The 27,971-nt window shown below is 43.8% G+C and overlaps 3 protein-coding genes across 6 annotated transcripts; 1 reads left to right on the plus strand and 2 right to left on the minus strand.

The window, feature by feature from the left end:
• Positions 1-2,770: 2,770 nt before the first annotated feature.
• On the minus strand, positions 2,771-7,094 carry LOC121572402 (arginine-hydroxylase NDUFAF5, mitochondrial). Of its 2 annotated transcripts, none has more exons than XM_045212501.1 (11): positions 6,451-7,094; positions 6,309-6,349; positions 6,107-6,170; positions 5,601-5,648; positions 5,274-5,377; positions 5,106-5,145; positions 4,734-4,931; positions 4,509-4,569; positions 4,238-4,321; positions 3,380-3,462; positions 2,771-3,276 (listed from the first exon to the last, which is right to left on the minus strand). In XM_045212501.1, exons 1-11 carry the CDS (start codon positions 6,778-6,780, stop codon positions 3,190-3,192), a joined length of 1,140 nt encoding a protein of 379 aa, XP_045068436.1. In that variant the 5' UTR covers positions 6,781-7,094; the 3' UTR covers positions 2,771-3,189. The 2 variants fall into 2 exon arrangements, with proteins under 2 accessions (XP_045068436.1, XP_045068437.1); XM_045212502.1 differs by having other exon boundaries at positions 6,834-6,851.
• Positions 7,095-7,193: 99 nt separating this feature from the next.
• LOC121572401 (ESF1 homolog) lies at positions 7,194-23,897 on the plus strand. Its single transcript, XM_045212497.1, has 14 exons — positions 7,194-7,288; positions 12,767-13,224; positions 14,676-15,022; positions 15,145-15,258; positions 15,373-15,482; positions 15,649-15,801; positions 17,773-17,887; positions 21,181-21,349; positions 21,579-21,746; positions 21,992-22,119; positions 22,201-22,291; positions 22,416-22,504; positions 22,672-22,824; positions 23,176-23,897. The coding sequence occupies exons 1-14, from the start codon at positions 7,236-7,238 to the stop codon at positions 23,515-23,517; spliced, it is 2,490 nt and encodes an 829-aa protein (XP_045068432.1). The 5' UTR covers positions 7,194-7,235; the 3' UTR covers positions 23,518-23,897.
• On the minus strand, positions 23,893-27,971 carry LOC123483064 (BTB/POZ domain-containing protein 3-like). Of its 3 annotated transcripts, none has more exons than XM_045212499.1 (5): positions 27,807-27,971; positions 26,991-27,243; positions 26,704-26,794; positions 26,270-26,388; positions 23,893-25,907 (listed from the first exon to the last, which is right to left on the minus strand). In XM_045212499.1, the coding sequence occupies exons 2-5, from the start codon at positions 27,137-27,139 to the stop codon at positions 24,875-24,877; spliced, it is 1,392 nt and encodes a 463-aa protein (XP_045068434.1). In that variant the 5' UTR covers positions 27,140-27,243; positions 27,807-27,971; the 3' UTR covers positions 23,893-24,874. The 3 variants fall into 3 exon arrangements, with proteins under 3 accessions (XP_045068434.1, XP_045068433.1, XP_045068435.1); XM_045212498.1 differs by having other exon boundaries at positions 26,991-27,267; XM_045212500.1 differs by lacking the exon at positions 27,807-27,971 and adding an exon at positions 27,669-27,793.

Raw genomic sequence — 27,971 nt, forward strand, 5'->3', positions numbered from 1 at the left:
TGGTGCCAGGTTTCCTCCAGACGTGACGCTTGGCATTCAGGCCTTAGAGTTTAATCTTGTTTTCATCAGACCAGAGAATCTTGTTTCTCATGGTCTGAGGTCCTTTAGGTGCCTTTTGGCAAACTCCAAGCGGGCTGTCATGTGCCTTTTACTGAGGAGTGGCTTCCGTCTGGCCACTCTACCATAAAGGCCTGATTGGTGGAGTGCTGCAGAGATGGTTGTCCATCTGGAAGTTTCTCCTATCTCCACAGAGGTACTCTGGAGCTCTGTCAGAGTGACCATCTGGTTCTTGGTCACCTCCCTGACCAAGGCCCTTCTCCCCCGATTGCTCAGTTTGGCCAGGTGGCCAGCTCTAGGAAGAGTTGGTGGTTCCAAACTTCTTCCTTTTAAGAATGATGGAGGCCACTGTGTTCTTGGGGACCTTCAATGCTGCATTTTTTAGTACCCTTCCCCAGATCTGTGCTTTTTGCTTTGTCATTATGGGGTATTGTGTGTAGATTGATGAGGGGAAAAAACTATTTAATCAATTTTAGAATAATACTAACGTAACAAAATGTGGAAATAGTCAAGGGGTCTGAATACTTTCCGAATGCACTGTTCTATTAGTACAAGAAAAGATAATTGGACGCTGCACATATCAAGTCGAAGAAATGCCACTAAATTGTAACAATTCAGCCCACAATATCGAGGGACAGACAAGTAGTTAGCTTGTGTGTAACCTTTGCTTACTTTATTTTTTATTTTTCATATATTCTAACAGAAACATGGGATTATTAATTTATACAACAACTGACAATCTTCAAATTGACCTAGGTGGTCATGACCTCGCTGTAGAGCCCTGAATTCACGTGGTCAAGAAACTCAGGGCCCCATCTTGATGTCCTCAATAGTAGTTTCTCATATGGCTGCAGCTCTCCTTTTTGACCAATATCTCAATATGAAGATAATCGTTATCATTCACAAGCACTCCAAAACCATTAACTAAAGCAACACACACTTTCCAACGGGCTATGGGGGGTAGTTGGTCTTCTATTTTCTAAATATATTTGTTCTGCTTTGTACATTCATATTGGTTCCACTCTTTGTGGTGGGGTAGGTTGGGACCTTTTTTGCAGATTTTTATGTCACTCTTAGATCTGCTGTTGGTTGCCTATTGCAGTAGTATGTACCAGAGTCTGGGGTTTTCACTCTAACTATAACCAAAGCCTTTGTGTGGTTGAACCATGTTTGCATGGATCAGAAATGTGTTTGACGTAGACTTCATCTTGAACAGTGAGAATGTCTACCTTCTTTCCATCTGTTTCTCTGCTCCATGTTACCTTACTCCCCACAGGGTGATTACAGCTCAGGGTAGCTGCATTCCTCTCAGGCACTCTGCGTGAGTATCCCTGTCATAAGGAACCTTAACTAAGAATTACTTCTGTATCTCAAGAGTCTATATCTAATACAACAATAGATTGTGGACAATTGTGTAGTTTACTCCAAATATTGAGCTAATGATAACACCACAGCTTAATACTTTTACGCACCACAACTACAAACAAAAATACATGGCTTTTGAACACAATTCAAAATGTATACCAGAATAGGCATTGCAGAAATACACAAAGACGAAAAAGTTTAGATAAATGAACATCTCTGCTCAGTAAATTGTCTGTGTAACATCTGACTGACAATCAGGGTTGGGGAGTAACTGATTACATGATTACATCAGTTACATATAATCTGATTACAAAAAACGTGTTACCACCAACAATATTGTAATCGGATTACAGATACTTTTGAAAAACTAGATGATTACTTCTTGGATTACTTTGAAATTCACAAAGGATGTTGGCAAAGAAATATATATTGACACCTTTCTGTTTTCTCAATGACATTAAATTCAGCATTGAAAAAATGTGCAAGTTTGTTTGTTTCACCTGAGCGACTCTGACCACAAGTTAGATACCACTATGATGACACACTAATGCCTCAACAATCTAAAAAAGATAGGGTAAATAATGATTGGCACCCGTTCTCAGTACTCCAGCACCCTTCCATTGCGAGGATAACGACACTGAGCCTTTTTCTAAAATGTTTCATGAGATTGGAGAAGATGTTGGGAGGGATCTTAAACCATTCATGCATAAAGAATCTTTCCAGATCCTTGATATCCTTTGTCTGCGCTTATGGACTGCCCTCTTCAATTCAAACCACAGGTTTTCCATTGGGTTCAGAGACTGAGATGGCCATTGCCAAAATGTTGATTTGTGATAAATTAACAATTTCTTTGTGTAGTTTGATGTGTGCTTGGGGTTATTGTCTTGCTGGAAGATCCACTTGCGGCCAAGTGTCAGCCTCCTGGCATAGGCAACCAGGTTTTTGGCTAAAATGTCCTGGTACTTGGTAAAGTTCATGATGCTGTTGACCTTAAACAAGGGCCACAGGACCAGTGGAAGCAAAATAGCCCCATAACAATAAAGATGCACCACCATATTTTACTGTAGGTATGACATACCTTTCAACACCAAACCCACCACTAAAGAGCTCTATTTTCATGCCATCTGACCATAGAACTGGGTGCAATCCAAATGCCAATGCCGTTTATCAAACTCCAGGCGGTGCTATGGTCAGATGACAAGAAAATAGAGCTCTTTGGCCACACACACCAGTGGTGGGTTTGGCGTTTGAGTACAAATATATTTCTATTTCCACTTCTGACATACAACATTACCTTCAGATATACACACTGTATAAACAGTACACATACAGTCCATCAGACATAAAGTGGAGACTATATATCACTGCATTTATTTTAAGAACATGAAGCATGGTACGACAGGAACACAAGACACTAAATGATACATGTAATGTAGAAATGTATGCATTTGCCATTCATTGGTGAGAAACTATAATTATCTGTCATAAAGCATGTATATCAGTCACTGTTTCAACACGGTGTTGTAGCCTTTCTCAATCACTGTCTGGTTTCCACTGAACCTGTGTTGATAGTATCAGTAGAAAAAAGTGATACACTATAAATAAACGGTGACATCTGACTGATTTCAGTCATTGAGTGGACATCTCTTGGGAACCAGTCACCTATCTACGTTAATAGTTCTCCAATACTTTCATTGGGGAACTTACCCCATACTTTCATTGCATTGCTGTTTAATTTTCTTTATGCAATGGCTGCAGATGTTTCTTCTAAGACTTGTCTTTAGTTGATGGCTGGCCGATCTTCGAGAGGTCCCCAAAAGACACGTTTGCAGAGCCTCTTTTAGCTGGTTTCGCCTGCCAAGAACAAAACCGCATTAAATATTGCATCTTCACCATTGACATTTACATTATATTTCTGCAAATGTAATTTGCAAACATACGAGTGAAAATCACACACCTGTGAGTCATGAGGCTTCCAACCAATCATGTAGAGGATCTCAAATGTTGCAGGAACAGACCCATCCTCACTCCCATACATCTCTGAGGGAAATCAATCAAATACAGTATCAGCGTCTAAAGCAGTGGTCAGGCTGGTTAACTGGAACTGGAGAGCTGCTGGTTGTGCATGCTTTTGTTCCATTCCTGCACTAACACCCGATTCAACTGCTCATCAACATTTGTTTAATCAGTGTTTGTGCTGGGCTGGAACAAAACCCCGCACACCCAGTAGCTCTCCATGACCAGAGTTGGTGATCACTTCTCTAAAGCAACAGCTTGATATTAGAGTTACTTTTGCTTACTTTAAATAAGGGTTGAGACATTCAGTCTGAGTCTACACTTCTGACCTCAAACCAGATGATACTGTACGGTGACAAAGGAAAATAACACTCAATATAGAACTTTCAAAATACAGAAAGTTTCACACTATGATGCGTTTTGCTGTTGCACTTTCTGTATTTTGAAAGCTCTATCTTAACTTGATTTCTGACATGCAAAAGATTTTGGGACTATATCAACAGTGGACTAATGAAACATATCAAAATATAGTTTTTGATTGGTATTTTCCTTTACTGAACTTTCACATCTTTAGCTCAAATTAAACACTAAAATGAGACAGATGGGATGTTGTTGGTAGGAGAGGGTTGGAAAAGTGGAGATAAGAGTTTAGCAAAATAAGGGAAAATAATGTTTTAAGATTTGAAGACATTTAAGAAATATATATATATATATATATATATTTTAAATATAAGGATAATAGTATAAGGATATTAGATGGTTTCATTTCAAGTATGTCTTTTTCCACTATGTAGCTCACCTTGGTAGATTGCAGCTGCAGCTAAAATGGTATCTCTGTGCAACATGGACTTCCTGTTCCAAGCGCAGTTGCTCTCCCCCATACCTGGAGGTTCAAGACAAAGGGGATAACTCAGTATTCAGACATTAAATATTATTTAACTGCCTGTCCTATGAGACAATTACCTATGAGAAGTTGAATAGAAACAATTAAACTATAAAAACTCAAGAGTATGAACAAAAAGCACAGATCTACAATAGTAGAACTGTGGTATACAGTAGGCTTACTGTACCTTGCAGATCACTCATGACCTCAAGTATCCCAGGATAGTGCACTTGAATTTCATCAATGTCCTACAGAAAAAATGTAATATAATCGCTTGCCTCAAACACAAATATTGCGGCATCATTATAATTTCTAGCTAATCGCTAGAATCACAGCTAGGACCACAGAATTAAATAGAACACTCATATTAGCCTATATTGTATCTCTATGGCTAGGACACCCAAGGCCTCACCACTGTCAGCATACTGAAGCCTGCCTGGCCCAGCAGGTTGCCCAGGTCTGTGACGGCCGTGTAGGGGGACACGTGGGGGGAGAACCCCCCTTCCCGCTCGAGCTCAGCCAGCTGCAGGGAGCAGCGCAGCTCGTACAGGGTCTCCCCGCCCACCATGGCCCCGATGAACACCCCATCTGGCTTCAGAACCTGGTTGATCTTTGGGAAGGGAGAGGGATTAGAATGACAGCACAGCGATACACACTGAGGAACCAGGATTGTTGTAGTCCTGCATAATTATGATGTTATAAGAATGTAACGTATTTGGAAAAAACAGACGGCAAAAGGCAATAAAGTACTGATGTAAAAAAATAATATGAGGCTGTCAGTTACCTGTCTCAAGGCTCCAGGGAGATCATTGATCCAGTGTAGGCTAAATGGGAGAAACATACAGTACTAGATAATTGCGAGTTGCAAGTAAGCCATATAAAACCCCAGGGAATATGACTTGGAGGGCTCAAATCCAATGTTATGTCAGAAACATCTACAAGGCCAAATCACCTCAAGCTGCTGACCACCAGATCAAATATGTTTTCTTTAAAGGGCAGAAACTCTTCATCGGCCATGACACAGTTGGTAGGGATCTCACTTTCTCTTGTGTTTCTCTGAGAAGCGAGACAAGCGTTAGATCGTCCAGAAAAAAAACAGAAGTCCCTCCATAACATGCCTCTGATTTTACAGACCACTCCATCAATCTATTGATCTATAATTAGTGGCCTCTGCTCATAAACACAATCATTCTACTTAGGCTATGGGTGTTCTAACAGAATGACATATTATAATTCCTATTAGTAATTTAATAGGATCTAAGGAGAAGATTTAACTCACCAAAGACTTTTCTGAGATGTCAGTTAAGAAGAGCTGCTCAACTACTTCCTGAAAATAAATGCACAATTCAATATTCAGAAAGCCATACATATTGTGAGTTAATGTTTTCCCTACCATAAAGGGGCAATCTGCAGTTGCTACATCAATTTTTTGACTTATAAATTAATGATATGTACCCATTGATTCTTGACGAATATAACTAATAAATGTCTCATAAGCTTAGTTAAACTGTTGTACCCCATCAGAATCCAAAATATGTATAAGCTTATTTTACTCCAATGTTTGTCAACAAAGTAAATGTAAACACACACTATATAGCCTCAAAACATGGTTAAAACTATAATTTTGATATCATGGATATATTGCATCCATAGCTCTGTCTATGAATTTGAGAGTGGTTACATTTCTCCAGCCTCATCCCTCAACTTTTTACCAAAACTGGGGCGGGGATTGGTTTATTGTTTCAAATGCTGCCTGCCTGTTTAAGAACAACCATTGACAGCTACCTTGTGCAAATGCTCAGCAATGTGACTTTTCCCACAGCCAATTTCCAATGCTAAAGGAAATGTCCTGTGAAAATAAGTCCAAATTGTCAGCACAATACACACCCTCACATGCACAAATTTAAACTTTCATTTCAACAACAGTGCCATGAATGTGACAATTTTCATATACTATGTCTATGCATCACAACTTCTGTTGCCTTACCTTGTAATGTCATAGACCCTGTCTGCAACTCTGCTTCCAACCTACAAATGAATATGAACAGTACCAGAACACATACATTTTCTTGGATAAAAGAGAGCTAGGACAAGACAAAATCTCTCATACAAATACAGCTACAGTATACCTCATCTCTAAGATAGTCATATTTGTCACTGTCTTGTAGTGATGCAGCCCAATTCTTCTGTCTCCTCTTCATAGTCCTGTCAAATACATTCATTGTACCTCCAGCCCTGCCTGATAATTTCCTCTGAAATTCGGTCCAATGAGAACACCGAATTTTGGAAGAAGACAACTCTTTCACTGGTGTAAACCTTGAAAGAGCTGTCATGACATTTCTTTGTGAATGAGCTGAATCATGTTGTTGAGGGACCAGAAATCTAACGCTGCCTATTTTCAAGACTCTCCGGCAGACACAACTACCATTGATAAAACGACTACCTATTGCATTGTTCATTTTTACAAATTGTTTAACGACTCACGCACCAATTACAGTAATAAGTAGCAAACCATTGCACAACAAATTCATTTTTGGAGCGTGTTCTTTCAGTCGTCCACATTGAATGACCTCGACACAGTGGACAAATAGACAATTATGGAACAGTTTCTTCCTCGTTTGATAGAAGATATGGAACTGGATTTCAGTCTGTTCGCTAGTTTTACCGCCTCTTCTTGTTGTAAAGACTAATGCATATGGTGCTGATTTCATTTTAAAGCTCAAATAATACATTTATATTGGTAAATGTATGTATTGAATTTGAATACATTATGTATTGAATATGGACTGAATTGCGGTTTTGTACTGCCTGGCTTGCCTCATGTATTGAACATGGACTGAACTGTGGTTTTGTACTGCCTGGCTTGCCGTATGCGAAAAGGGGTGGGACAAGAAAAAGGTCACGAAAGTGGTGCATGTTGGGAGAACACGTGGATACCGGTACAATTTCACTGGAGCAGTTGTTTTGGTAAGTCCCTATTCACCAAAATACTTTTGCATTCCTCTTTATCTGTGCCAAATATTTATCAGTTTACACTTTGAATTGTGTTCTTTATGCTAACTGCAGCTCTTGGAATGGCCCTCCTCAAATGTTGTTTACATGTCTGTCTCGTGTGTCTGATTTATGTGTCAAGTGTGTTAGCTTGCTTGCTAATCCATGCAATAAAAAAACTCACTTGTTAGAATAGTATGTACCCAGGGTATTGCACTGTGGTGCAGTGTACCTACTAGGATTAATAGAGAGTAGGAATTAGTTTATGTCATTCTGAGTTTACCTAGCTAGCTAGCTAACTACCTAGCTCGGGTGCCCATAGAGAATGATAGAGGCCTCTGGTGGCCAAAAGCTCATTTTTACCATGGGAAGCGCCATTGAGGGCTTCCACCATTTTAATGTAGTCAACTGGGTGGGACTTCCAACTTCATTGGCTGATCCCTCCAGATGATCCGGTTCGAGTAATGTCCAACCGGGTCAACAGAAGGGATCAGCCAATTGTGAAGAAGAAAATTGACTACTTTAAAGGAGATGGCCTCAATGGCGCTGCCAATGCTGTCACAGATGCTATAATGTAGGGCGTTCACTTGCTGCTGTACAATGTAGAGAAAAACGGGGCAATTCAAGAGGGTGCAACGAAATTGTCAAAACGTGGTTTTTCTATGTCATTATAAATTACATAGAATTAATCATTAGATTGTTCTCTACAATATTATAACCTTAATATACTTGACAGTGTTGATTAAATAAGAACGTTAATTTGCTGTGACCGTTGCTGGTTTAGACTGCGTCGCTCTTGGTTGTATCTCTTCCATATTTGGTGTTGTGAGGTGGTACTATTTGGAGGTGTTTCCGCTGGTTGGACAAATCAAAATAAACTTGATACCTTTGTCATTTTCTACTCCAGATAGTTGGCTTTCATTGCCTATAACCATGGTCAATCTATGTTGAGGGGCCGTTTCTATGATGATTTAAAAGGAACGACTCAAAAATACACAATGAAAACAGGAATAGATTGTCTTTGCGGAGGGTGGATATTGAAATTCAGTCTTTTAGCTTTGTAAATAAATATATATTTAGTCCCTATTTAGTTTTGTATTCAGCAGATTTAATTTATAAAAAGCCCATGTTTTCACTCACGAACCTGCAGCCAATAGCTAGCTCGTCAGTTGATGTTCGAAGATAGCGCCGTTTTGCCGTGGTGCAGCACCACAGAGTTGTATTGAGCAGTGACCACTTTTTGATCATGCCTGTGATGACATTCCATTCACTCTAAACATGCTCAATTCAGAATAAATCATCAGTAACTTTTGAACCATATATGGTAGAGACATGGGGTTTGGACAGTTTTTCTGACAGACTGTTCTATTGAATGGACTTTGATTGAATTAATCATTTTATGGGTGAACACGCTATATAATGGCACAGATACAAAGATGGGTCCTCTATCTGTCTCTATGGGGGTGTCAAACTAATTCTATGGAGGGCCTATTATTGTTAAAGTTGTAAATATGTATTTATTATTTTTATTGTTTCATTCTCTTCTCTTTTTGCAATGCACTGTTGGAGCTCGGAGCTTAAGAATTTCACTGTACCCTGCAATTACATCTGCGACCCTGTGCATGTGACTAATAAACTCATGTAATCTAGGGTCTGAGGGTTTTTGCTAATGTTCTTTACTAATCAATTACCTTAATTCATCAATCAAGTACAATGGAGGTGCAAAAACCTGCATATGCTCAGCCCTCTGTGGCTTGAGTTTAACAGTGACCTAGGGGCAATTCCATGGTAACGGAATTGGTATTCATTTTTCACTTCAAAATGTATACCAAACAAAAACTATTGATTTAAAAGTTTAACAAACCATCAAACTCTATTCACAATTACTACTTTTAATAAATTCCACTGAACATATTACAAAAACACATTTACAAGAACAACTGTGCAGATACAAAGTTTGGTAACAGAATAAAACAGAGGGAGATTTTACTGTAATTCTGTTACCGAACTTTTCATCTGCATAATTTTTCCAGTAAATGTTTTTTTTTTACTGTGTAAATTGTTCAAAGTAGTCATTGTGCATAGTTGTATACACCAAAAGCATAATTCCGTTATCGTGGAATTGCCCCTAACTAGTTACTTTAACATCTTTCTTGGTGGCTATCAATAGACTGGAGAAAATCTACCATCTCTTACTGTAGTTAGAGTAGCTAGCTAGAGATGTTCAAACTTTTGCTCTCTAACCTGGTGGTCCCTGCACGCACGACCCACGTGGAGTTCCAGGTCTCAGGCAGCCTCTGGAACTGCCGTTCTGCTGCCAACAAGGCAGACTTCATCCCAGCCTATGCTACCCTCCAGTCCCTCGACTTCTTGGCGCTGACGGAAACATGGATTACCACTGAAAACACTGCTACTCCTGCTGCTCTCTCCTCGTCTGACCATGTGTTCTCGCATACCCCGAGAGCATCTGGTCAGCGGGGTGGTGGCACAGGAATCCTCATCTCTCCCAAGTGGACATTCTCAATTTTTCCCCTGACCCATCTGTCTATCTCCTCATTTGAATTCCATGCTGTCACAGTCACTAGCCCATTTAAGCTTAATATCCTTGTCATCTATCGCCCTCCAGGTTCCCTTGGAGAGTTCATCAATGAGCTTGACGCCTTGATAAGTTCCTTTCCTGAGGATGGCTCACCCCTCACAGTTCTGGGGGATTTCAACCTCCCTACGTCTACATTTGACTAATTTCTCTCTGCCTCCTTCTTTCCACTCCTCTCCTCTTTTGACCTCACCCTCTCACCGTCCCCCCCTACTCACAAGGCAGGCAATACGCTTGACCTCATCTTTACTAGATGCTGTTCTTCTACTAATCTCACTGCAACTCCCCTCCAAGTCTCCGACCACTACTTTGTATCCTTTTCTCTCTCCCTCTCCTCCAACACTACTCACTCTGCCCCTACACAGATGGTAATGCGCCGTCGCAACCTTCGCTCTCTCTCCTCTTCCATCCTATCATCTCTTCCCTCTGCTCAATCCTTCTCCCTCCAATCTCCTGATTCTGCCTCCTCAACCCTCCTCTCCTCCCTTTCTGCATCCTTTGACTCTTTATGTCCCCTATCCTCCCGGCAGGCTCGGTCCTCCCCTCCAGCTCCGTGGCTTGATGACTCATTGCGAGCTCACAGAACAGAGCTCAGGGCAGCTGAGCGGAAATGGAAGAAAACTAGACTCCCTGCAGACCTGGCATCTTTTCACTCCCTCCTCTCTACATTTTCTTCATCTGTTTCTGCTGCTAAGGCCACTTTCTACCACTCTAAATTCCAAGCATCTGCCTCTAACCCTAGGAAGCTCTTTGCCACATTCTCCTCCCTGCTGAATCCCCCCCTCCTCCCTCTCTGTGGATGACTTCGTCAACCATTTTGAAAAGAAGGTTGACGACATCCGATCCTCGTTTGTTAAGTCAAATGACACTGCTGGTCCTGCTCACACTGCCCTACCCTATGCTTTGACTTCTTTCTCCCCTCTCTCTCCAGATAAAATCTTGCGACTTGTGACGGCAGGCCGCCCAACAACCTGCTCGCTTGACCCTATCCTCTCTTCTCCAGACCATCTCCGGTGACCTTCTCCCTTACCTCACCTCGCTGATCAACTCATCCTTGACCGCTGGCTATGTCCCTTCCGTCTTCAAGAGAGCGAGAGTTGCACCCCTTCTCAAAAAACCAACACTCGATCCCTCTGATGTCAACAACTACAGACCAGTATCCCTTCTTTCTTTTCTCTCCAAAACTATTGAGCGTGCCGTCTTTAGCCAACTCTCTTGCTATCTCTCTCAGAATGACCTTCTTGATCCAAACCAGTCAGGTTTCAAGACTGGTCATTCAACTGAGACTGCTCTTCTCTGTGTCACAGAGGCTCTCCACACTGCTAAAGCTAACTCTCTCTCCTCTGCTCTTGTCCTTCTAGACCTGTCTGCTGCCTTTGATACTGTGAACCATCAGATCCTCCTCTCCACCCTCTCCGAGCTGGGCATCTCCGGCGCGGCTCACTCTTGAATTGCGTCCTACCTGACCGGTCGCTCCTACCAAGTGGCGTGGCGAGAAGCTGTCTCCGCACCACGTGCTCTCACCACTGGTGTCCCCCAGGGCTCAGTTCTAGGCCCTCTCCTATTCTCGCTATACACCAAGTCACTTGGCTCTGTCATATCCTCACATGGCCTCTCCTATCATTGCTACGCTGACGACACACAACTAATCTTCTCCTTTCCCCCTTCTGATAACCAGGTGGCGAATCGCATCTCTGCATGTCTGGCAGACATATCAGTATGGATGACGGATCACCACCTCAAGCTGAACCTCGGCAAGACGGAGCTGCTCTTCCTCCCGGGGAAGGACTGCCCGTTCCATGATCTCGCCATCACGGTTGACAACTCCGTGTCCTCCTCCCAGAGTGCGAAGAGCCTTGGCGTGACCCTGGACAACACCCTGTCGTTCTCCGCTAACATCAAGGCGGTGACCCGATCCTGTAGGTTCATGCTCTACAACATTCGGAGAGTACGACCCTGCCTTACACAGGAAGCGGCACAGGTCCTAATCCAGGCACTTGTCATCTCCCGTCTGGATTACTGCAACTCGCTGTTGGCTGGGCTCCCTGCCTGTGCCATTAAACCCCTACAAGTCATCCAGAATGCCGCAGCCCGTCTGGTGTTCAACCTTCCCAAGTTCTCTCACGTCACCCCGCTCCTCCGCACACTCCACTGGCTTCCAGTTGAAGCTCGCATCTGCTACAAGTCCATGGTGCTTGCCTACGGAGCTGTGAGGGGAACGGCACCTCCGTACCTTCAGGCTCTGATCAGTCCCTACACCCAAACGAGGGCACTGCGTTCATCCACCTCTGGCCTGCTGGCTCCCCTACCTCTGCGGAAGCATAGTTCCCGCTCAGCCCAGTCAAAACTGTTCGCTGCTCTGGCACCCCAAGAGACATTTGAAACCCCACCTCTTTAAGGAATACCTGGGATAGGATAAAGTAATCCTTCTACCCCCCCAAAAAAAAAAACATTGTAAAGTGGTTATCCCACTGGCTATAAGGTGAATGCACCTATTTGTAAGTCGCTCTGGATAAGAGCGTCTGCTAAATGACGTAAATGTAAATGTAAATAGCAGTAGGCTGCATTACTAGCTTCTGATCTGCAGTATTGAATACTTCTATTCAGTTCAGTTTGGACACCAATAGATCTGCATAATCAGAATTGAGTACTGAGCACAATAATTGCTCTAATAAGCTTACATGTGAGGTAGGCTGTTCTTGGTTGTTATGACAAGTATGATAGTATTAGTAAGTAAGAGAGTAGTGTGTATGTAGAAAGGATAATAACTAATCTTGTTTTCTTTCTTTATCTTGTGCAACGTTACCTTCCATGTTACCAATTCACTTCCATTGACAAACTGTCTGACCTCTTTACAGGTACTCCTCCGACGACTTAGCCATCATGGCTTCCAAAAAGAGCCAAAGCGGCGATGACCGCTTCCAGAAAGTGAAAAAGGACCCACGCTTCTGGGAAATGCCAGAGAAAGAGCACAAAATCAAGATTGACAAGCGCTTCCAGTCCATGTTCCACGACGATCGCTTCAAGCTCAAGTACACGGTCGACAAACGCGGCCGACCTGTCAACCACACAACCTCCGAGGACCTGAAACGTTTCTACAATCTCTCTGACTCGGAGGAGGAAAAGGAGGATGGAAAGGACAAAGAGGAGAAGAAGAAAAAGAAGAAGACAAAAGCAAAGTTGGACTCTGGGAAGGGAGAGGAGAAGGTAGTGGATGAGCCTAAAAAGCCTCTGAAGAAAGAGAAGGCTTCACAGTCCATAAAGAGTGGACCTAAAGGAGACCAGCCTATCAGAGGAGTCAGACTGTGTGAGGAGGGTAAAGAGAAGAGGGGACCTAACATGCATTACACCTCAGGGCCGCTGCTAAAGCAAATGCGTTAAAAGCAGATGTTTCAAGTTTTATTGTCACGTGCACAAGTACAGTGAAATGCATTTCTTGAAAGCTCTTTCCCAGCAATGCAGTAATCAGTATCAGTAGTCCTATAAAGTAAAGTAGAACAAAAACACACGAGAAATAGAAATTAGAAGAATACGAGAAAGTAAGTAGGCTGTATACAGGGTCAGTGCCAATACCATATTTACAATGTGCAGGGGTAGATATAGACCCCTTTCTGTGTTTACAAACATTGCCGCACGAGGGCAATGCGCGCAAGTTGGTGGCAGAACAAGGCGAGTTCTTATAGAACGCCAGCCAAAAAAAGCCTCTATTTACATGTTGCTTATGAGTGCATTTCACACTACTTTAGGATTATAATGGGATTTTAAGGCTCGTATGAACGTCCTGCTTAATATAATGTTTGTATCATCATCGCAAATCAGCTGCATTATACTTAAACACTTCAACTTCAACCAGTAAAATGTATATTTGGCTAGCTGTTGCTACAGCCTATATCAATGAGCGTTAGCATTCTAGTTAACAACTGCGGCAACCAAAATAGTTATTTTGCAAAGATCACAACCAAAATATAATCTTAGTGACTTCAAGCAAGAATCAAAACATCATTGTAAGCGTATGAGAACCCAAAAAAGTGATTTTGTTTAGAAGTAATACAAATTTAAGTCTAAGCTATGTTGAATGGGCGCAGATAGTGATGGCTTTCTAACTGCCGCCAAGAGTCGCGTGCATCTCTGCGTGATGCCAGTGTGTCATGTACTGGAAAAGGGTCTATGTATAGGTATAAGGTGACTAGGCATCAGGATATATGATGAACAGAGTAGCAGCAGCGTATATATGATGATTGTATGTGAGTGTGTGTGCATGTAGAGTGTAGAGTCAGTATGAATGTGTGTACGTGTTATTTGTGAGCAAATGAAGTGTGTGTGTTGGAGTGTGAGTGTGTAAAGTCCTTTGAGTGTGCATGGTCAGTACAGAAAATGCATTAAACATTGGGCGATGAGTTGGATTGAAGACATGCATAAAGATATAGCCCTAGAGATGATGATGGTTTTCCTTTGACCCGCTTGCTCAGTCCTAGCAAAGCTGCTGCTGCGGCCAAGTGGAGACTTTATACAGTGCATTCAGAAAGTATTCAGACCCCTTCCCCTTTTCCACATTTTGTTACGTTACAGCCTTATTCTAAAATTGATTAAATAAATAAAAATCCTCATCAAATTCCCCATAATGACATAGCGAAAACAGGTTTTTAGAAATTGTTGCAAAAAAATAATAATCCAGAAACACCTTATTTTTACATACAGTATATGCTCATACAATCCATGCATTGTATTGAAGTTTGTTGCTGCAATCAATACATGCTGTTTTTACAGGAGAGGAAGATGACAAGGTGCCTCGCGTTGAGGGGGATGAGGACTATGTGGACCTGGCGGCCAGCATTTCAGACGGCAGTGAGGATGAGGAAGATGATGACGTGGATGAAGATGAGGAAGCAGATGTGGAGAGTGACGTGGAGAGCGGCTCAGAGGACGAGTCCAGTTCAGAGTCAGACGAGGACAGTGACGGCAGCGGGCCAGATCTGGCCAGGGGGAAAGGCAATGTGGAGACCAGCTCGGACGAGGACAGCGATGATGACGTGGAGACCGTCTTGAAACGCGAGGAGGAGGAGATCCAGCACGACTGGGGCGAGCTGTGCAAGGATGCGCCGCGGAGCGAGGAGGTAAGGAGGTCTAAGGCTGTGTCTCAATTGTCCAGAGGGACTTCCTCTACTCATTTCCTTTCGTCATCTAAAATGACATAAGAAATTGCATGTTCCAATGTTGTCGTTTTTTACTACAACAGGTAACCCAAAGGCTGGCCGTGTGTAACATGGATTGGGACCGGATGAAAGCCAAGGACCTGCTGGCTCTGTTTAACTCCTTCAAGCCTAAAGGAGGGGTTGTGCTCTCTGTGAAGGTAAGGCTCCATTAATTTGCCTTCTGGCTGTCACTCAATTACGATGGATGTGACACTGCTTCACCAGACCAAGTCACAAATGTTATGTATGTTTAACACTGTGTGTTTGTTTAGATCTACCCCTCAGAGTTTGGGAAGGAGCGGATTCAGCAGGAACAGACCCAGGGTCCCCTGGAGCTGATGGCCCTGCCGGAGGATCCGGACAAAGACACAGAGGAGGAGAAGTATGATCTAGCTACCCCATTCACACATCCCTATCATCTCTGTATTATTCTACCAAAAATTAACCGGAGATGAAATGTAGTGGTCCTAACAGATCAAAGATAGGCAGTGAAATAGTTTCTATGAAAAGTTAATTGTTATTCATTTATGTGTGTGTGTGTATTGCAGGATTTACAGAGAGAAGATGCGGGACTACCAGTTCAAGCGGCTAAAGTACTACTATGCGGTGGTGGAGTGCGACTCGCTCGACACAGCCGCTAAAATCTACCAGGAGTGTGACGGCTTTGAGTACGAGAGCAGCTGCTCCATCCTGGACCTTCGGTGAGGGAATAGACAGACACTCATTTATACGAAAGTGTACACTGGAGGAAAATGTGTTCAATTAAAGTCTAATAGAATGTACTCTATAACTTGATAACGTAAAGCATGGTAATGAAGCTGTCCTCAAAAGAGAGGTGGTGGTACACTATATTATCAATACATAGAATAACATAATTGCTTACATAGTGATGAATCTCATCCTTGCCTAATACACTGCTCAAAAAAATAAAGGGAACACTTAAAGAACACAATGTAACTCCAAGTCAATCACACTTCTGTGAAATCAAACTGTCCACTTAGGAAGCAACACTGATTGACAATACATTTCACATGCTGTTGTGCAAATGGAATAGACAACAGGTGGAAATTATAGGCAATTAGCAAGACACCCCCAATAAAGGACTGGTTTTGCAGGTGGTGACAGAGACCACCTGCACAGACCACTTCTCAGTTCCTATGCTTCCTGGCTGATGTTTTGGTCACTTTTGAATGCTGGCGGTGCTTTCACTCTAGTGGTAGCATGAGACGGAGTCTACAACCCACACAAGTGGCTCAGGTAGTGCAGCTCATCCAGGATGGCACATCAATGCAAGCTGTGGCAAGAAGGTTTGCTGTGTCTGTCAGCGTAGTGTCCAGAGCATGGAGGCGCTACCAGGAGACAGACCAGTACATCAGGAGATGTGGAGGAGGCCTTAGGAGGGCAACAACCCAGCAGCAGGACTGCTACCTCCGCCTTTGTGCAAGGAGGAGCAGGAGGAGCACTGCCAGAGCCCTGCAAAATGACCTCCAGCAGGCCACAAATGTGCATGTGTCTGCTCAAACGGTCAGAAACAGACTCCATGAGGGTGGTATGAGGGCCCGACGTCCACAGGTGGGGGTTGTGCTTACAGCCCAACACCGTGCAGGACGTTTGGCATTTGCCAGGGAACACCAAGATTGGCAAATTCGCCACTGGCGCCCTGTGCTCTTCACAGATGAAAGCAGGTTCACACTGAGCACATGTGACAGACGTGACAGAGTCTGGAGACGCCGTGGAGAACGTTCTGCTGCCTGCAACATCCTCCAGCATGACCGGTTTGGCGGTGGGTCAGTCATGGTGTGGGGTGGCATTTCTTTGGGGGGCCGCACAGCCCTCCATGTGTTCGCCAGAGGTAGCCTGACTGCCATTAGGTACCGAGATGAGATCCTCAGACCCCTTGTGAGACCATATGCTGGTGCGGTTGGCCCTGGGTTCCTCCTAATGCAAGACAATGCTAGACCTCATGTGGCTGGAGTGTGTCAGCAGTTCCTGCAAGAGGAAGGCATTGATGGTATGGACTGGCCCGCCCGCCCGTTCCCCTGAATCCAATTGAGCACATCTGGGACATCATGTCTCGCTCCATCCACCAACGCCACGTTGCACCACAGACTGTCCAGGAGTTGGCGGATGCTTTAGTCCAGGTCTGGGAGGAGATCCCTCAGGAGACCATCCGCCACCTCATCAGGAGCATGCCCAGGCATTGTAGGGAGGTCATATAGGCACGTGGAGGCCACACACAATACTGAGCCTCATTTTGACTTGTTTTAAGGACATTACATCAAAGTTGGATCAGCCTGTAGTGTGGTTTTCCACTTTCATTTTGAGGGTGACTCCAAATCCAGAGCTCCATGGGTTGATACATTTGATTTCCATTGATAATTTTTGTGTGATTTTGTTGTCAGCACATTAAACTATGTAAAGAAAAAAGTATTTAATAAGATTATTTCATTCATTCAGATCTAGGATGTGTTATTTTAGTGTTCCCTTTATTTTTTTTGAGCAGTGTATATTACCAGTATATCATCGTACATCGAGGTATTGCACTTGCACATGCTAACTACTTATTAGCACGATACCATTATCTGTGCTGCTGGTTCCTTCTAAACATTAGGATGGCGCTATACTCCCATGCTAACTGTTGTGGTGGTCCCTCGTCCCTTCCGTGGGAACAGGTTTGTCCCTGATGATGTGACGTTTGACGAGGAGCCAAAAGACTTGGCCACAGACGTGGACCTCTCTGCCTACACCCCCAAGCTCTTCACCTCCACAGCAGCAGCCACATCAAAGGTTAGGCACACTCCGTCTAATAAACTCTTATGGTCGTAGCATTAACTCTTTCATGGTCGGTCCCAGGCTTACCACCTGTGGAGCGATGGTCCCTAAGTACACTGAACAAAACTATAAACACAACATGCAACAATTTCAAAGATGTTACAGATCATATAAGAAAATCAGTCAATTGAAATAAATAAATTAGGCCCTAATCTATGGATTTCACATGACTGGGAATACAGATATGCATCTGTTGGTCACAGATACCTTAAAAAAAAAAAGTGGGGACGTGGATCAGAAAACCAGTCAGTATCTGGTGTGACCCTCATTTGCCTCATGCAGCGTGACATATCTCCTTTGCATAGAGTTAATCAGGCTGTTGATTGTGGCCTGTGGAATGTTGTCCCACTCCTCTTCAATGGCTGTGTGAAGTTGCTGGATATTGGCGGGAACTGGAACACACTGTCGTACACGTCGATCCAAAGCATCCCAAACATGCTCAGTAGGTGACATGTCTGGTGAGTATGCAGGCCATGGATGAACTGGGAGATTTTCAGCTTCCAGGAATTGTGTACAGATCCTTGCGACATGGGGCCGTGCATTATCATGCTGAAACATGAGGTGATGGCGGCGGATGAATGGCACGACAACGGGCCTCAGGATCTCGTCACGATATCTCTGTGTATTCTAATTGCCATTGATAAAATGCAATTGTGTTCATTGTCTATAGCTTATGCCTGCCCATACCATAGCCCCACTGCCACCATGGGGCACTCTGTTCACAACGTTGACATCAGTAAACCGCTCGCCCACAAGACGCCATATACGCTGTCTGCCATTTGCCCGGTACAGTTGAAACCGGGATTCATCCGTGAACACACTTCTCCAGTGTGCCAGTGTCCATCGAAGGTGAGAATTTGCCCACTGAAGTCGGTTACGACGCCGAACTGCAGTCAGGTCAAGACCCTGGTGTGGATGACGAGCACGGATGAGCTTCCCTGAGAAGGTTTCTGACAGTTTGTGCAGAAATTAATCGGTTGTGCAAGCCCACAGTTTGGCTGTTCTCAGATGATCCTGCAGGTGAAGAAGCCGGATGTGAAGGTCCTGGGCTGGCATGGTTAGACATGGTCTGCGGTTGTGAGGCCGGTTGGACGTACTGCCAAATTCTCAAAAACGGCTTATGGTAGAGAAATAAAGATTAATTTATCTGGCAACAGCTCTGGTGGACATTCCTGCAGTCAGCATGCCAATTGCACGCTCCCTCAACTTGAGACAAACCTTGTCTGACAAAATTGCACATTTTTAGAGTGGCCTTTTTATTGTCCCCAGCACAAGGTGCACCTGTGTAATGATCATGCTGTTTATTCAGCTTCATACAGTGAGGGAAAAAAGTATTTGATCCCCTGCTGATTTTGTACGTTTGCCCACTGACAAAGAAATTATCAGTCTATAATTTTAATGGTAGGTGTATTTGAACAGTGAGAGACAGAATAACAACAAAAAAATCCAGAAAAACGCATGTCAAAAATGTTATGAATTGATTTGCATTTTAATGAGGGAAATAAGTATTTGACCCCTCTGCAAAACATGACTTAGTACTTGGTGGCAAAACCCTTGTTGGCAATCACAGAGGTCAGACGTTTCTTGTAGTTGGCCACCAGGTTTGCACACATCTCAGGAGGGATTTTGTTCCACTCCTCTTTGCAGATCTTCTCCAAGTCATTAAGGTTTCGAGGCTGACTTTTGGCAACTCGAACCTTCAGCTCCCTCCACAGATTTTCTATGGGATTAAGGTCTGGAGACTTGCTAGGCCACTCCAGGACCTTAATGTGCTTCTTCTTGAGCCACTCCTTTGTTGCCTTGGCCGTGGGTTTTGGGTCATTGTCATGCTGGAATACCCATCCACGACCCATTTTCAATGCCCTGGATGAGGGAAGGAGTTTCTCACCCAAGATTTGACGGTACATGGCCCCCGGTCCATCGTCACTTTGATGCGGTGAAGTTGTCCTGTCCCCTTAGCAGAAAAACACCCCCAAAGCATAATGCTTCCACCTCCATGTTTGACGGTGGGGATGGTGTTCTTGGGGTCATAGGCAGCATTCCTCCTCCTCCAAACACGGCGAATTGAGTTGATGCCAAAGAGCTCAATTTTGGTCTCATCTGATCACAAAACGTTCACCCAGTTCTCCTCTGAATCATTCAGATGTTCATTGGCAAACTTCAGACGGGCCTGTATACGTGCTTTCTTGAGCAGGGGGACCTTGCGGGCGCCGCAGGATTTCAGTCCTTCACAGCGTAGTGTGTTACCAATTGTTTTCTTGGTGACTATGGTCCCAGCTGCCTTGAGATCATTGACAAGATCCTCCCGTGTAGTTCTGGGATGGTTCCTCACCGTTCTCATGAGCCCCAGGCCGAGGGAGATTGACAGTTATTTTGTGTTTCTTCCATTTGCAAATAATCGCACCAACTGTTGTCACCTTCTCACCAAGCTGCTTGGCGATGGTCTTGTAGCCCATTCCAGCCGTGTGTAGGTCTACAATCTTGTCCCTGACATCCTTGGAGAGCTCTTTGGTCTTGGCCATGGTGGAGAGTTTGGAATCTGATTGACTGATTGCTTCTGTGGACAGGTGTCTTTTATACAGGTAACAAGCTGAGATTAGGAGCACTCCCTTTAAGAGTGTGCTCCTAATCTCAGCTCGTTACCTGTATAAAAGACATCTGGGAGCCAGAAATCTTTCTGATTGAGAGGGGGTCAAATACTTATTTCCCTCATTAAAATGCAAATCAATTTATAACATTTTTGACATGCGTTTTTCTGGATTTTTTTGTTGTTATTCTGTCTCTCACTGTTCAAATAAACCTACCATTAAAATTATAGACTAATCATTTCTTTGTCAGTGGGCAAACGTACAAAATCAGCAGGGGATCAAATACTTTTTTCCCTCACTGTATGTCACACCTGTCAGGTTGCTGGATTATCTTGGCAAAGTAGAAATGCTCGCTAACAGGGATGTAAACAAACTTGTGCCTAAAATGTTAGGGAAATAAGCTTTTTGTGCGTAAGGAACATTTCTGTTATCTTTTATTTCAGCTCATGAAACATGGGACCAACACATGTTGCGTTTATATTTTTGTTCAGAATAAATAAGTATGAATTGTTCAGATTGAAATGAGTAGATTTTTATATTTTTTGCTGAATTTTTGCATCTCGTATATTTTTATTTTCCCCTAGTCCTATCATCTTCTTTAGTTATATTTCAGTTTGTGTTTGTTTACATTTCTGACTTATTGTGTGTTTTTCACCCAAGGTGGAGTTGACCTGGGACGAGACGGACCACGAGCGTGTCACTGCCATGAACAGGAAGTTCAACAAGGACGAGCTGCTGCAGATGGATTTCAACGCCTACCTGGCCTCCTCCAGCGAAGATGATGATGAGGATGGAGTGGAGATGGAGAAGGAAGAGGATCTTCCAGAGGGTAAGAAGAAAACAACACTTGAAGTGATTTGATTTTGATTTGTTTTATAAAATGCCTTTCAAACCTGTATACTTGAAGGACAAAACCTTTAAGGTTATTATTCATTGTGCTGGTAGATTATTGCCACCGGGGACAAATCACTATTACTGGAGAGATGTTATTTCACTTATTTTAATGTGTATTGCATATGTTTGTTGCATTGACTTTTATTTCCCCTTTGGTCACCTAGTTAAACAGCCAGAAGAGGCCAGCAAGGAGGTGGAGAAGAAGGCCAGGAAAGGGAAGCAGAGCAGTGGCAAGCAGATAGAGAAATACAGAGAGATGCTGAAGAGCATCCAGGAGAAAGACAAGAAGAAGGACGACAAGGGCGTGGAGATGGAGATCACATGGGTGCCAGGTAGGGCCCCAAAAATATTTTTCCCTGTGTCAGACAGACTTTTCATTGTCAATAGTGCGACTTTTCATTATGTCAGTGCGACTTTTGCCCACATGTTAGACAGAGCGACTTTTCCCCATATGTCAGAACTACTTTTTCCTTATGTCAGACAGTGTGACTTTGACTCTTGTCAGTACAAATTGCATTTAGTTGGAACAACCAACCACTAAGCAGCCTCATAATTACTCACATATTCATCACCTCAGGACTGAAGGAGACAACTGAACAGTTGGTGAAGAAGAAGCTAGAAGGAAAGGACAAGCTGACACCCTGGGAAGAGTTCATTGAGAAGAAGAAGGACAAGAAAAAGCAGAAGAAGACCAAAGGAAAGCAGGTGAGATCACTAGATTAAAGATTGTTGTTAAATGTCTCTCACACACTGTATTGGAGAGTGACAGACTTTTATTTCCTTCAGGAATCAGATGATTCGGACCTCAGTGACGATGAGCTTCCTCCAGACGTTGACTTTGATGACCCGTTCTTTGCTGAAGAGCTTGGTTCTATGGGTGAGTCGCGTCGTGAATCATACTCAATCAGTTGCCACATTTACTCGAGTGCACCGGTAAAATGTATCACAATATCCTTTTATGCATGATTTGGCCATGACTTGTTTTTTTCCTAATCTGCCAGATCTGAAAAAGAAAGCAAAGAGCAAGAAAAACAGAAAGGTGGAGGAGGAGAGGACACCTGAAGAGGAGGAGGAGTTGGAAAAACAAAAGGTAGGTGTCAGTGACATGTGGAGTTGAAGCACTCGTATACACTAATGCAATGGACTTAATACTGTTACTGGTATTCTGAATGCTACACATTACATTTTGTGAACAGATGTCTTGACAAGGTTCGTGAGTAAGCGAAAAACCCATTTTATTTCTCCATAAAACCACAGGCTGAGATGGCCCTGCTAATGGACGACCAGGACGACGCCAAGCACAAACACTTCAACTACGACAAGATCGTAGAGGAGCAGAACCTGAGCAAAAAGAAGAGGAAGAAGCTTCTGAAGAAGGACAACACGAGCCTGGAGGAGGACGACTTCCAGGTCGGAGCAGCCTTTTGGTTTCTTTTCATGGCAAAGAAATAGCTTGTACTCAACAGGCGGTATTTTTACTTGTGTTTTCGACCATCGTTTCCCATTGACATCAATGAATGATTACGTAAAAGTCTCAAATCAGAAGCTTCATGAATACTCTTATTGATAGGGGAATTTAGGTGAAATTACCTGGAATAAGGTGGAATTGGTACACATACAACTTTGCCAAAGTTCATTCACTTTAATTAAGGACCATTTTTCTGTGGCCTTACGATGCACAATTTGTTTTACTGTCAAGGCTTTTTTGTAGACTTCAATGAAATCTCAACATCCCCCTCATCCCTTCTCTCTGACTTACAGGTGGACGTGAAGGACCCTCGTTTCCAGGCCATGTTCACCTCCCACCTCTACAACTTGGACCCGTCCGACCCGGGCTACAAGAAGACCAAGGCCACCCAGAGCATCCAGGTCGAGAAGCAGCGCCGTAGGGAGGAGCGCCAGCGCGACCAGGACGAGGCGCTCAAGAGCTCACAGGCCCCGCCCACACAGGAAGTGGGAGAAAAGAAACAGGAAACAGATGCCAGTGGCCAGGCGGTGGCTGAACCCACCAAGAAAATGGACCCCGGACTGTCCATGCTCATCAAGTCTATTAAGAACAAAACAGAGCAGTTTCAAGCAAGAAAGAAACAGAAGACCATGTAGGCCTTTCTAACTGGACTATTGAGGACTGCGTTTCTGGGTGAAAAGCTATGGACTGTTCTTAACCAGCAGCTATGTGCAGCAGCCTTACGCTACACTATCTCTTTGTGATGAAGATACTGTTGGTGTGTGTGAGGCCTGAGACAAAAGCCTTGCCCACTTTTATGAACTATCACTCTACAAAAGAGGCCTGATCAGGAACACGAAGTTGAACATAGAATATGCTAATTAACATTGAGACGCTTGTATAAACCATGTTCTGGAGGACTGCCAACAGTAAATGGTGGTTTGATGGGGCTCTAAATTATACAAACCTGCTCTATAGCCCCAGTCGGAGCCCTTTAAAATACTTCTTTATATAAAAAAATGACAACACAATTTTACAGAACTGGTTAATTTTATTTTCTAATTTATATGCAACAGTACACATTCATAGGTCCATTGACACTGTCAAACTCACAGCACGATTCTCATTGGAATCTCGTTCTTCAACACTTCATACTGATTTTCAGAGAAAACAAGGGGGGAAAAAATCTCCCTAAATTAGTGTATACAAGTAAGCAAGATACAAAAAGGCTGTCCCGTTTGAAAAGAGGACCAATAGTAGTGCAAGAAAAAGTTAACTATACATACTTGGGCCTACACTGAGACGGCAACATACTCAAGTATCTTAAACCTCAGCACAGGTTTACATTGCCATTTGATGTCTATTCTCAGTTTATTAATCTCACAGAAAACCCAAGGAGATACTTAGATTGAGAGGTAACAATATTAGCAACACAAAATGAGTTAACAATATAAAATCTTAGAAATTGCACCATCAAATGTTTAAACTATTTATCAAGTTACGAAGTACAAAAATATTTGATTATACCCTAAGTCTCCTCTACATCAATGTCGAGTTTCTTGCACAGGTTGAAATATATTGTATTCAAGTTGTAGTGTTTTACTTGAAAAATAATAGGAATGTGTGACATAAAAACAAAAAAAGCTACCTACAACATACTAATAATCTTGTTAAATGAGAACTGTGCTTCATAAACAGTAAAACAAATGAGTGAACAGTGTTAAATGTGTTAGGACCAACCCTGAACAAATGCCTATCCTTCATTTAAAATAAGAAAATATTTGGTCACTGCAACCCAGTTTTAAGTCAAAATACAGTCCTACGCTAGGTCCGACATACTCATAAGGCAATTGAATATTGAACTAAATAACCACCATTGGATGTTTTTTTCTCTTCCAAACCAGGTATACTTTTAAACCCATAGTTAAGAGCTGATGCTTTCTCAACATCCGGAGTGGTGCATTTACTGTGGCAGTAAAGAGGAAGGGATACGATTCTCTCACGTTCGACACCTCAAGCGTAAAAGATGAGCTCAGGGATTTGCCCCCCCTGCACACCCGTCCCGTTGGTGCTGTCCGAGGAGCACTGGAACTGGAAGGTGACCTTGCCACACTGCACCTCAGTCATGCCCTCCTGGCCAAAGTAGCTGAGCTCGTTGCCGTCCAGCACTACGCTGGCCGTGTAGAATGTGTCGGGCTCGATCTGCACAGGGTATTCAAACCACACTGGGAATGTGCTGCTGGAGCCGTCCGAAAAGTACTTGATGAGGCTCTGGCCCAGCGGCACGCCCTGCCTCTTGAGTTCAATCTTGGCGCTGTACTCGGCTGAGCCGCAGCTGGAGCCGTACAGGCCGAAGCCGGCGATGAACACTCGCTTGTCCACGGCGAACTGGATGCTGTCGCAGCGGCCCCGGTAGCGCCACTGGTTGCTCCGGTAGGCGCACGACTGGAAGCGGTGGCAACGCTGCGGCGCCAGGCCCTTTCGTGGCTTGCTGGCAAAAAGCAGCTCAGGCTTCTTGGCTGCCGTGTACCACAGGAAGATGTCATTGGTCTCGTTGAGCGTCAGCATGCCCGACTGTGCCGCACCATTGGCGAAGTCATCCAGTGTCATGGTGGGGATGCGGATCAGGTAGATGGCCTTGCCCAGCGTCAGCCGTTTGTTCTCAATGGTGGGCGTCAGGTCCTGGCGCTGGCATTCGGCCTCGGCCCAGCTCAATGCCGCCTCGAACACCACCATCTCCTTGGCGTTGAGCGTCTCGCGGCGCAGGATACTCTCCAGGGTCACCGAGTCGATGTCTGTGAAGCCCTCTGAGCGGAGCGCCAGCTCGGCTTGGGCATCGATCACCTCCCAGCAGCGCTGCATCAGGTCGGGCTCCTCAAACAGGCAGCTCTGGGAGAGCAGCACACAAGCGTTCTTGGCGCTCAGGCTCGTCTCCAGGAAGTTGACGCAGGCCCGCGCCAGGTGGGGCACGATGTACTTCTTGGCAGCGTAGAGCGTGGCCAGGACCGTATCGGCGCACAGGTCGATCTCGTCGCAGTAGATGTACCTGCCAGACCAGAGCGGGGAGAGTCAGATGAGGGCTCGACACGCTCACTTCGACTTCTCATTTATGATTGGAAGGCTAACTTTATCATTTCATATGCCATTGCATTGCTGAATATTCAAACACATTCTAACCTGAATACGGCCAAGTAAAACTTTTCATCTGGAAAAAAACTTGGAGGGTCCCATCATTCAATCGGAGAGGCATTCTTCCTTTGTAGCTTACTTGCAAATACCATACCACCATTATGACCTATGGCGAATTAGCCTACATTTCAAATGACTCTAAGGTAGTCCTCATTCTGAAATGCACAATGAACACTGGGACTGCATCTAATGAGATGTCAGGAGGCGCCGGCCACTTACTTCAGCATGGCTAGAAACGAGGGAGGCTCCACATCAGGGATACGGATCTCTTCATTGTCCTCTGCCAGTTCACCGTAAAACATGGCATGGAACACAGAACTCCCCACAGCCAGCACATACTGGGGGACAACATGGAAGATGAAGAGCAGCAAGTTATGGTGGGAGGATGGATGATGGACAGAAGGTGGAGAGAATGACAGGTTAGAGAGAATAAACATTTACACATTGTGTAATATAAATGTAGATATTTGCAAAAGGATTTAGCATAAAGAGGCTGGTGTGGAGAAATGTCAGCCAATTGCATTTTATTTTACATTTTGGTCATTTAGCAGATGCAACAGATAAATCTGTCTGTACAGCTGTTGTGTTTTGTTGTCTTGCTCAGTGAAGTGAAGTCCTCACATACGTTGGACAGGTTTAAAGGGGATTGTTACCTTGTGCCCAGGTACTCGCTGAGTCCCTCCTGGGGGACCAACGACAAAGTGAACATCTGCCATCAACTCATTGTTGAACATGACAGAATTCCTGTGAAAGCATGAGTCATATGATTAGTAAACAGTGTTGATGGCATCACATTCAGACTTCAGTATCTGCATGTAAGAGCTGGTAGACCCAAGAAATTGGTTCTCTTTGGCCATTTTAAATATTTGAAAATTCACATCATCTCCCCTCAAAAGGCAGCAGAATCCCAGTTTAACTACTGCTTACTAGGGTCACCTACCTCTCTCGGATGGTAGGATAGAGCCCTTGCCAATTGCAGCTGTGAATGGTGTTGTTGTTATTCAGGTTCTGCTGCTGGTATTGCTGCACAGCTGTGTTGGTTGAGGATGCTGGGGCCAGCTTCTTGGTGGGAAAGAGCTCTGCAGCCATCTTCTCCCCACTATTTCTTGTTAGGGTAATCTCATGACAGGCTTGAGGTTGCGATTGTTGGGGCAATCTTTTAAATTGCCTTCATTTGACGATCGTGGCTGACGCTGGAAAGGCCAAAAAAAAGCTACCTAAATAAAGGACAAGGTGGTCTAATGAGGCAAGTTGCTATTGTCGACCATGTTTGTAAGTCCACACACCTAACTAGCCAACCCAGAGTCCTCATGGCATAAATACAGTAGTTAGGTACATTAGTCAACTAACTAATGAACACACCTTACTAAGTTAGCTAGCAAATTACAAAGGAACAACAAAACTAAGTTGTGGTAGCTAAATGACTAACGTTAGCTTGCTAGCCACTGCAACAATAAAGTTCTAACGTTAGCTAGCGTAAAATAGTTCGCTAGCTACGCGAGGTAGTCAAACAATGCATGCAAAAATACACACGATAAACATCTAGATAGCTAGATTCTAGAGAATGTACGTTGTTTAAATCCTCGCTTAATTGTAGACATATTAGCTAGATAGCTACCTGTAGCCACTTTGCTAATGCTAGCTAACTGTGCTAGACTGCGGTCAAGACTGGCCAGGCCAGATGTGATACAGGAAGTAGCTAATGAATGCTTGTTTGTTGAATTTGGCAAACCGGGAAAGGTAGCTATCCTTTTACCTGTCGCATTTGACGTCTAGGTAGTAGCTATCACCAATCGTAAAGTGGGCGCCCGACGCTTGTATGAAACGTTTCCACATCCAAGGAGCTAGCTTGCTACACAACTCGAGTGTACACAATACACACCTGCCAGGCACTATTGTTTAGGTGTCATACAAGTTCATA

The sequence above is a fragment of the Coregonus clupeaformis genome, unplaced genomic scaffold (genome assembly GCF_020615455.1).
Source record: "Coregonus clupeaformis isolate EN_2021a unplaced genomic scaffold, ASM2061545v1 scaf0018, whole genome shotgun sequence".
NCBI classification, from domain to species: domain Eukaryota; kingdom Metazoa; phylum Chordata; class Actinopteri; order Salmoniformes; family Salmonidae; genus Coregonus; species Coregonus clupeaformis.